Source organism: Miscanthus floridulus, chromosome 10, assembly GCF_019320115.1.
Source record: "Miscanthus floridulus cultivar M001 chromosome 10, ASM1932011v1, whole genome shotgun sequence".
Taxonomy (NCBI): Eukaryota; Viridiplantae; Streptophyta; class Magnoliopsida; order Poales; family Poaceae; genus Miscanthus; species Miscanthus floridulus.
Window position 1 is genome coordinate 49,329,275 of NC_089589.1, and position 9,446 is coordinate 49,338,720.

The 9,446-nt window shown below is 46.4% G+C and overlaps 1 protein-coding gene across 1 annotated transcript; it reads left to right on the forward strand.

Annotated features, from left to right (window-relative positions):
- Positions 1 to 525: 525 nt before the first annotated feature.
- On the forward strand, positions 526 to 8,145 carry LOC136490185 (uncharacterized). The gene is made up of 2 exons (XM_066486661.1): positions 526 to 1,190; positions 7,038 to 8,145. Exons 1-2 carry the CDS (start codon positions 606 to 608, stop codon positions 7,710 to 7,712), a joined length of 1,260 nt encoding a protein of 419 aa, XP_066342758.1. The 5' UTR covers positions 526 to 605; the 3' UTR covers positions 7,713 to 8,145.
- The last annotated feature ends 1,301 nt before the right edge of the window (positions 8,146 to 9,446 follow it).

A 9,446-nucleotide genomic window follows, 5' to 3' on the forward strand; every position in this document is an offset into this window, starting at 1 on the left:
GTCGCCATGGTGAGAGAGGGCGCCGCCGGGGGTGGTAAGGGCACTTAGCCGGGGTGGGGCAGAGGCGTCCACTCCCTTCAACACCACCGCTCGTGCTCCATTAATCTCGTCGGAGTGGGGGAGAAGGCCATCGGATCCGCAGGCGTTGGGTGCTCCCGGTGGATGAGGACGCCGGATGGGGGAGGGGTGCTGTGGGGATGAGGGAAGGAGCCGCCGGGGTGGGGGAGGACGACGCCGGGTTGAGGGAGCGCGCCGTTGCTGGCCAAGGAGGCAGCCATGGTCGCGCGTCGGGATAGAGGCAGGGCGCGAGCGCGGAAGGGAGGAGGAACCGAGGGATTGGATACGAGAGTGAGCCGGAGCATTACCGTTTTTGAATAGGGCTTTGCCACGCGAGCGAATCTCAGCGTGGCTATACCATCGGACATAGAGAAAAAAAGATGCAGCGTGGCTGCACGAATCTCAGCGCTCGCTCTCCCCTCGCCACGAAGGCACGGACCACACCAAACCAAACCACTGCCGCGACATCACTGACTCCGCCCTCTGCAGCGCCAGCCCCAGTCTCGCGTTCCCACCGCCCCGGTGTCAGATCTCGCCCCCGCGCCGCGATGGGCTCGGCCCACTCCTCCCACTCGTCCGTCTCCACCGACGGCGGGGACGACGACGAGGACGACGAGGAGCCGTCCGCGGCGGCCATCTCCTCCGCGGGCGCACGCGCGCCGGCGCCGCCGCCCGCTCTGGCGCCGGCGCCGGTCCGCGTGCCCCCGGCGGCGTCCGCGTCCAAGGTGCTGGAGCAGGAGCCCGAGGTGCTGCCGTGCCTCGCCGCCGACTCGCCGCTCTCGCCGCAGCCCTCGGCGGCTGGCACCCCGCGCCTCCTCGCGGGGCCCGGCATCAAGGTCTGGGACCCCTGCCACGTCCTGCTGCCCCCTCCGCCGCCGTCCCCGTCCCCGCACCCGGGCAGGCAGGCCGACGCCGCTGCCGTCGAGGTCGTGCTGGTCAGCCACGGCGAGTGCGCTGCCGCGATGCGACCCGACCTCGTCGGCGGCCGATGGCCGGCCGCCGCGCTCACGGCGCGCGGGGAGCGCCAGGCGCGCGCGCTCGCCGTGTTCCTGCGCTCCCGCGGCGCCAGGCTCGCCGCCGCCTACGCGTCCCCGCTTGACCGCGCGCGCGCCACCGCCGCCCTCGTCTGTCGGGTGAGCAGTTCTTCGCAACTCCTGCCGCTGCATTACGTTACTGCTACTTCACTTTTGTCTTGCAATGCGCCTGAACTAGACCTCGCAGTTTTTATGTCGTAAACTCAATTATGTCAAAAAATTAAAACAATGCTTGTTATTTCGGCATCTGCATTGTACTTTACATCATGAACTCTCGTGTCAGCTGGAATTCTCCGTGTTGTGCTAAAACTATGATCTTTTGAAGAAAGGGTGATATCTTGCGTTGTGAACATTAGTTCAAATAAGTAGCCTTTGTTGTTTCTTATGTTTGTTTGATGCACATCTCTCAGATCGTGCCACTAAAAGATGGTGCTAAAATAGGTGATAAAAGGTGCTCTTTGCTCTTTGTTGTATGCTAGGCTGTTGGGTAAGCATGGTGTATTCTGAATGTGTTTGATCCTCAGTAGTTTAAGCTGCAGCCATTCCCCTGTTAGTTCAGGAATGCATAGGCCTTTGAGGAATACTGGATGTAGTCTTCATGGTATGGAAGGTTGTCCTTTAGGATTGCACACGTTGTCTTAGGCACTGATAATTGTACAAAAACTTTTTTATGTTCTGTGGTCGCAAATCGCAACTAGTTTTGGTGTGGTGTGGAGCTTAGGTCGCTAGTTGAAGTTTCTTGTCTTCCTGGCTAATCACTCATGTGAACTCATGCCCTAATGGGCTTGTTTTGTGTTTTGAGTCGTCTTAGACTCCTCTTCTTCTAAATATAATGATACGCAGCTCTCCTGTCTGTTCGAGAGAAAAAATCGCAACTAGTTGATATAGGTACTTCTTTTATTATTGGGTAAGAAAGCAGTTTCTTTATCTTCCATGTCAGTTTTTTTCCCATTTTATTTTGATTATTTCCCACATTGGACAAGTGGCTGTCAATCATTTATCTTTTGAAATAATATTTGTTATGTTGTTAGCTTTAATGGGGATATAACACTTATTTGTAATATTGAAAGCCTGCCACTTAGTCAATGATGAATCTTTGTTTTTTCATGTAGTTTTTTTTTTCCATGAGAAGATCAAATCTCTTGCTGAGTCTTCCGAGTCTTCCACCAAACTTTGGTGAATCTGAGGCAGTTATTTTCTTTGTTTCTTTTCTTTATTACATTTTTCGTACAATTGAAGTATTCTATGGTTCCTTTGGTGTTTTCTTTACCTTTTGAGCTTCTGAATAGTGCACTATACACTTTAGCAAGACAAAATCAAATAATACTACACTGTCAACTTATCTCAACACATAACAGTTTCACATATGTGACCATTGATAGGTACAGAAAACATAGATAGGAAAAAACTGAAGGAACCAGGAGGAGTCTCTTATTTTCGTTTTGCTGGAATTCGTTTCAAGGACTGGTTGTGTTAATATAAGGGTGCATCTTTAGTGAATGTGGCAAAAATTTTGAAAACTGGTCATAGTTTTTAAGGTGTCGCCTTGCCTAGTCGTTCGAGCGGGATTCCAAACGTGGCGTCGCGGTCGCCGCACCCTCATCGCGTTTGGCGTCGCCTCGTGGCTGAAGGCGTCGCCTAGGCGTCGATTTCGCTGAGGCGGACGCCGCTGGACGGAAAAGCGCGCGGGAAAGAGCAGTGCCGTGCGCTCGCACGGGAAAAGAGCGAAGCGATGCGCGCGCGTGGGAAAAGAAGCAGCTGCGCGCCTACACCTCCCGCCAACCCAATCCCCATCGTGTCAGTTGCGAGAGGGAGAGGGAGAGGGAAAGGAAGGAGAGAGGAAGAGAGAGGAGGGCGGCGGCGCACCTGGAATCTGGCGCCGGCGCGGCGCAGGCGACTGCCCCCGCGCGAGTCCGGCTCGTCCGCGACCCGCCTGCGCGAGCGCGACTCCGTCCCGTCCACGACTCCATCCCTGTCTGCGGCCGACTCCCGCTCCGTCCGCCGCGACCCGCGAGCAGCCCCGCGATCGACTCCGGCCCCGTCCCCAACTGCGCCTCTGCTCTGCGACTGCACGATTGGCAGTTACATCCTCCCCTCCTCTTTCCTCTGCTGCTCTGCGGCTCTCCTCTTGCTCCCCCTTCTTCCTCTGCTCTTCCTCCGCCTCGTTCCCATGCTCTGCTCCTTCCTGTGCTCTACTTTGCTTTCTCTGCTCTGCTCGTTTCTCCTATTTATGTGTTACAATTTGATAGTTGGAATGGATAGCTCACAGGTGTGCTCTTCTGATGTGGTTGCCTAATTACTGTGAATAATTAATATATGCTTGACTGTTTGTTTCTCTGACGTCTGAACTTTGCTGCATAAGAGAGGTTAATTTATTGATCTGTGTCATTGTTATATGTGCCTCTGAGGCTCTGATTGTGAACAGCAGTATGTGTATGGCGTCGCCTCGCCGCGCACCTAATTCGCCTAGGCGTATGGAAGGGGGTGGAGCGCCGCACCTCGCCTTACCGCCTTAAAAACTATGAAACTGGTTAAGTTTCATCCAAAAGCGTACTTTGAAGTTTTGGGAAAAAAACTTGGCATATCGATAGACCATAGTTATTCATAGATGTACTTTGTTGTAAAAGCTGAGATTCCAACTCATTCTAGATTAGTTCGTACAGAAATGAATAATTCGGGTTCCAAATTTTTCATTTTCATATGAATTAATCTATAATGAGTTTGAATCTCAACTTTTGTGACAAAGTACATCATAACATGAACTATGAATGCACCAAGTTTCAGATTTTATCGAAATTTCGAAGTATACTTTTGGATGGATCTTCACTATTTTCAATATTTGTGCCATTTTCACCAGAGATGCGCCCACAGATAGTATACATCACATGACACTAGCATGAATTGACAAGCTGTTGTATCCAATGCATCGTAACCTGAAATGGATGGCTGTTGAGACAGCTTTCGAGCATATCTTGCTGCCTTTCTATAATTTAATGGTAATTAATTTACAACTGGGAAAAAATATCTCTATGCTTTCTGCTGAACAATATCTCATAGGAATGATAATTGTAATTGAGTGGCTGTAAGTGTTAAATTATTAATGCTGTTTCCTGTAACATAGGAATAACAGGAATGTCTTTAACAAAAGAATGAAATAACGACGTGGAAGAAAGTTACGATTTATATTACATAAGGAAATAATGATGTGGAAATGCTCTGCATGCAAAGATTCAATGCTTTTATGTGATTTTAGTGGGTTTGGTAGTAGGGCAGGTTAGGGGTGTTCTAACCTTGTTACTGTCCTCCTTCTGGTCACTATTTAATCCTTTAGTGGCATCTGTTCTGTTTTGTTAAACTGGTGCCAGGTGCATTGTTGTGTGTAAGCGTTGTGTTGGATGTGTGAGTTCTTTTTTTTAGAGAACAGGTTTCCCCCGCTTTATTGAGCATAAAGCGTTTCAGACAGTTTGAGTTCAAAGCGTAGAGGCGCGCCCGCCAAGTGTGAGTTTCATTTGCATTTGGCTTTTTTTTTTTCTACTTAAGTGAAGTGATGCACAGCTCTTCTCCATATCCGAGAAAAAATAGTAGGTTTGGTAAAAAGCGCTAGTGGTGAGAGTGAGATACGAGAGTATAGATTTAGCAGCAAATCTAAAGCTGGACATAGCTAAGCTGATGTGACTAGCAGCCATGCTACACTGCTACTGCATATGATGTTTTTCTTCTTGGAGAGTGCATATCTTATGCATTCCTGTTTATGTCCATTTGAGACCATTACACTTGTTTACGGTGTCACTTGGAACTATTACACTTGCTTATTGTGTCAGCCTTGGAAACTATGTCCTTATTAGGCGATAATTGCTCTTCTCGCAGTAGAACGAAAAATTCATTGAAGATGTTCCTTGGGGATCTGGAAGAAAAGTCATGCATTGTGCATTTATAATATGATTTTTTTTCTTAAGACAAATACTTGTTCCTTAAACTGTGTTCCCTTATCTCAGATGGCTACTGCTGCATGGTTTAGTTCTGCAAGCCATTCAACTGAAAATATCACCAAGATTTCTAGCCTCTGTTGGTACCTATCTGTTGCAGATCACGTTCCATAAGTTGCCTTAGTTCCTGATAATTAGTTGAAACTAAATCAACTGAGACATTGCTACTTGCCTACTTCTGCTATGATATATTTTTTGGAAACTTTTTTTTTTCTTGAAAACGCAGGAGAGCTGCGCTTCATTATATTAAGAAGAAATAGGGGGTAAGAACCCTTAGTACAACACACACCCACACACCCTTGTCTTTATCTCATAAGATACATTTGCGCCGGTAAAGAAAGAAAAAGCGACCCTGCACATACAACAAATCAACTAACAGCTTGGGCGGGGGCAGTCAAGTGGGATAGCCCACGAGCCCCTGCCATTGTCCACCGTCGACGCTCATTTCTACATAGTTATTTCTAACCATAGTCTAGTTTTGTAGACCAAACAATACCTTATACGATTATACCATAAAATGGTTATTCCTCAAATGCAGACATACGGAAATTGTATATCGGATTTGGTTATAGATGGCCAAAAGGGCTGGGTCAAACGGGCAGCATGAGGCATGGCGTGGCCTGTTGAGGTGTGCCATGCTTGGGCTTGACCTTTGCTTGCAGTGCCGACGTGAGCACAGCCCGTTTACTGGCCGGCCTGTTAAGTGTCCGCTTCATGAAAATTGAAAACCCCCTGTTTCCCCACCCTTTCTGCCACTGTGCTCGCATTCTGGCGCCGTACCCTTCCCTCTGGGCTCTGGCCATCCTCTCCCTTCTCGGCACTGCTCCCTTCCACTCTCGGCCGTCGCTCCCCCCTCCCTCTCCTCCTGGCGTCCCCTCCTGTCAACAGCTGGATGGTGCGGCGTCGTTGCGGAATCAGATGGCGGCGCGCAGCAGACAGTGAGGTCCAGCGGCGGTGAGATCCAAGATGGCTGTGATTTGTGTATATGTGGTGTATGGATGATGATTTTTGTGAGTTGCATTTGTGCTGTTGTGTATGTGTGGATGATGGATCTGTGACTTGGATTTGGCTTGAACCTTTTGGTGTTCTTGAGTTCTTGGATTTGTGTATTGGCTTGCCAGGCCAGTGCAGGCACACAGGCTCACTGGGCTGACGTTCTGGCACAGGCATGGTTATGGCTCTGTTTTACCGTTCCTAGACTGGCCGATGAGCCTGTCAGTGAGCATGGCATGGCACAGCTAGCTAACCGTGCCTATCATATTCATGCCTAACTGTGCCTTTCCTAATTGTGCTTGTGCCATGTTGTGCCGCCCGTTTAGCCATCTATAGATTTGATGATGTGTTTTTTCATAACATCGGATGCTGGTAATGTTAGTTTCTTTATTTAAGGATCATAACATATTTCCAGACTTGACTCTGACTTGGTTTGCAATGTGCTAAATCTGTTGCTTATTTCATGGTAAAATCAATCCATTACATTTTTTTAATGGTCAATTGTTCGTTACCTGGGAGGCTGGGATATTTTAATGATATCTTGTATGCATGTTAGCTTCTCCCTTGTCAATGATTGCCTTTTTTTGTAAATGAATACCCGAACGTGGAGTATTAGCCAAGAACTGTTTCTAAGTCTGAACCCCAAAGCTTTGATTTTTGTGGAAGCAATTTCTAGGATCTAGATGTAAAGTGCAAGTAAATGTTTTTTAGGACATGTCTCATTCCTGTATCAAAAAATGAAAGCTTTCAATTGGATCCTTTTCTAGTATGGGATTGAAATGGATGTTTTGCTGATTTTAGTGCAATGCCCTAGTGTGCATGTCATGCAAACAACAGTTGCATACTATTTTTGGGAGCACCCATTCCTTTTATAGCTTCACTTACATGGCACATTTGTATCTGTATACAATTTACTTTTCATTTTAACTGCGTTGAAGTTTGTAATATATGACATGTTATCCTGCAGGAACTTGATTTCCCAGAGGAGCAGATCCAACTGTCTGATGCTTTGACTGAAATGAGTCAAGGTCAGTGGGAGGGCTGCCCAAAATCCGAAATTTATACTCCAGAAATGGTCAATCTGATGGAAAGCACCCAACCTGATTTCTCTGCACCGTCCGGGGAGTCACTCAGACAGGTACAGTTTCGGATGATGGAATTCCTCAACCGGACAGTCCTAAGACTACCAGAAAAGGTGGCAATGGGGGACACACTGTCACAGCAAAATGAGTTGAAGGGGTTCTCTCGGCAGAGCTCCAGCAATTCTGTCCAAGATGGCCCTCCTTGGGATTTGCTTTACAGGCTCAACCGACATAGCCTCCAACGAAAGAAATCTGGGAAAAGCCGACTCCAGTTCGTCACTTCAGGGGATAATGAAGCTGAAGATGATTTCTCCCCAAAAGAAGTAAACCAGAGGCATCTCCTCTATGAAGGAAGTCTTGGGAGCTCAGTGACCTCCATTGCTATTTTCAGCCACGGGGCCCCTATTCGGTGCCTCATTGCAGGCCTGCTAGACTGCAATCCTATAATGTCCAAGAGAATATGTATAGACGATTCCTCGGTTACGGTTCTTGAGCATTCGCTGAAAACAGGATGGCAAATAAAAAGGCTGAATGATACTGCACATCTCAGGCTTCTCTAGCTGATCAGTGTATTAATGCACTGTAAAGAAATTATCTGATAGCATTCTGCAAATCAGATGCTTAAGCCACTTGCTGCATGCGTGTACTATGTGGCCATCAGAAGCGTGGTCTCATCACTGTATTTCATTGTATCTATTGAATACCGCTACGCCAGGTAGAAGGGTTGGCCTGTATTGGTGTTGTGTAGTATTTGTTGTTATTTTTGTCTAAATTATTTCTCAAATCAAATGTAATCCAGCAGAATCTAGCTACTTTTTCTTGGTGGGTAGTTAGTGGGGGCACATATTAACGCACCATTCTTTTTGCTGAATATTTAGCAAGTTTGTATGCTTCAGGGGGTATGCAGAATGAACTAATGAAGTAATGCAAATTTGCTGTGTAACTGCCAATGGCACAAATTGTTTATATTTTGCACTATTATGCCGCACAAAAAGTTCGATTGCAATCCTCTTTGTCTATGTTTTCTACCCCTATTGGGAACCCGTCTGACATTATAAGAAGTTTCTTGTAATACATTAGGCTGTTTTGTTGCGTCATTATTTTGATTTGGGTTGCTTTTGTTCTGATCTGAACACCTAGTGAGCAGCAACTTGTCCTAAATCTACTCCAGAGATCACTTACTGGTATTAGACAGAAAGGGACGACATGTTCATTTTGACAAAAAAAAAAAATCTGGAATTTTGTTAACAAGTATAGAAACTATTTTAATTCAGAGATGCCATCGCTAATGGTTTTGTTTGAATCATCGCTAAATAAGTAGTGTTATGGCTTGTGTAAGTTGGAAGTACGACCTTCAAATATGTTATCTTGAGCATCGATATAGAAAAATGTAATGGTTTTCACTCTAACATTGTCGTCCGCCACTGCTAATGGTTTAGGCTAAAACCGGTTTGCCTGGTTTAGTTTCTATTTTGGGCTGCCTTAGTTTATATTTTCAGAGGTGCGGCGCCACACCCCCTCTGGAAAGCACTCCGGAAGAGACGGAGTCATCGATCATTTTCTGCATTTGGATGATCCTACCACATCCACTTCCTCGAGATCAACAATTAGAAGACTAGCTGTTTTACCATTTTTCAACTTCGTGGTAAGTCGCAGTGAGCTGCTAGTGGAGTAACAACTTTACTAGAAATTTAATATCAACCGACACCAAAAAAAAAAAAAAAACGGCTACTGCAACAGGTACCACTGAATTCTTGGTGGTTAAAATAAAAAAATTGGTGTAGATAAAGATCTCATGGTGTCTGATTCCATTTCTAAGGCCTATTAGGAAAAAAGGCGAAGGTTTAATATCACACTATTATAGAATCATGTTTTAGTGGCAGAGAAAATTCGGCTTCTATAGGCTGAATTTGTAAGTGCCTTATACTCAAGCAGTCAAGCGTCTATAAAAATAAGGCGTTTGTAGGGGCTGGTATACAACCACCCCCATAAATCGATTTCTATGGGTGATTGACTTATCGGATCGCCTAAAAACGATTTCCCAATAGAAGAAATATTCCCTTCTACGATGAATGGTCACTAAATTATTTAGTTTATGACTTTTTCTAGGAGTTGGTTGTCAGGGACCACATCTTCAGCCTGCCCTAGGCCAGTACATTTGCTTCCCGTGGCCGGGTTCCGAATGTGAATAACCCATCATCTTGTTTCTCTAAATGGGTCGTTAGGTCATCAAGGGAGAATTCTTGCGAAGGTTTCTAACATGGGCAAAGGCGATCTCCCCTAATGGATGACTA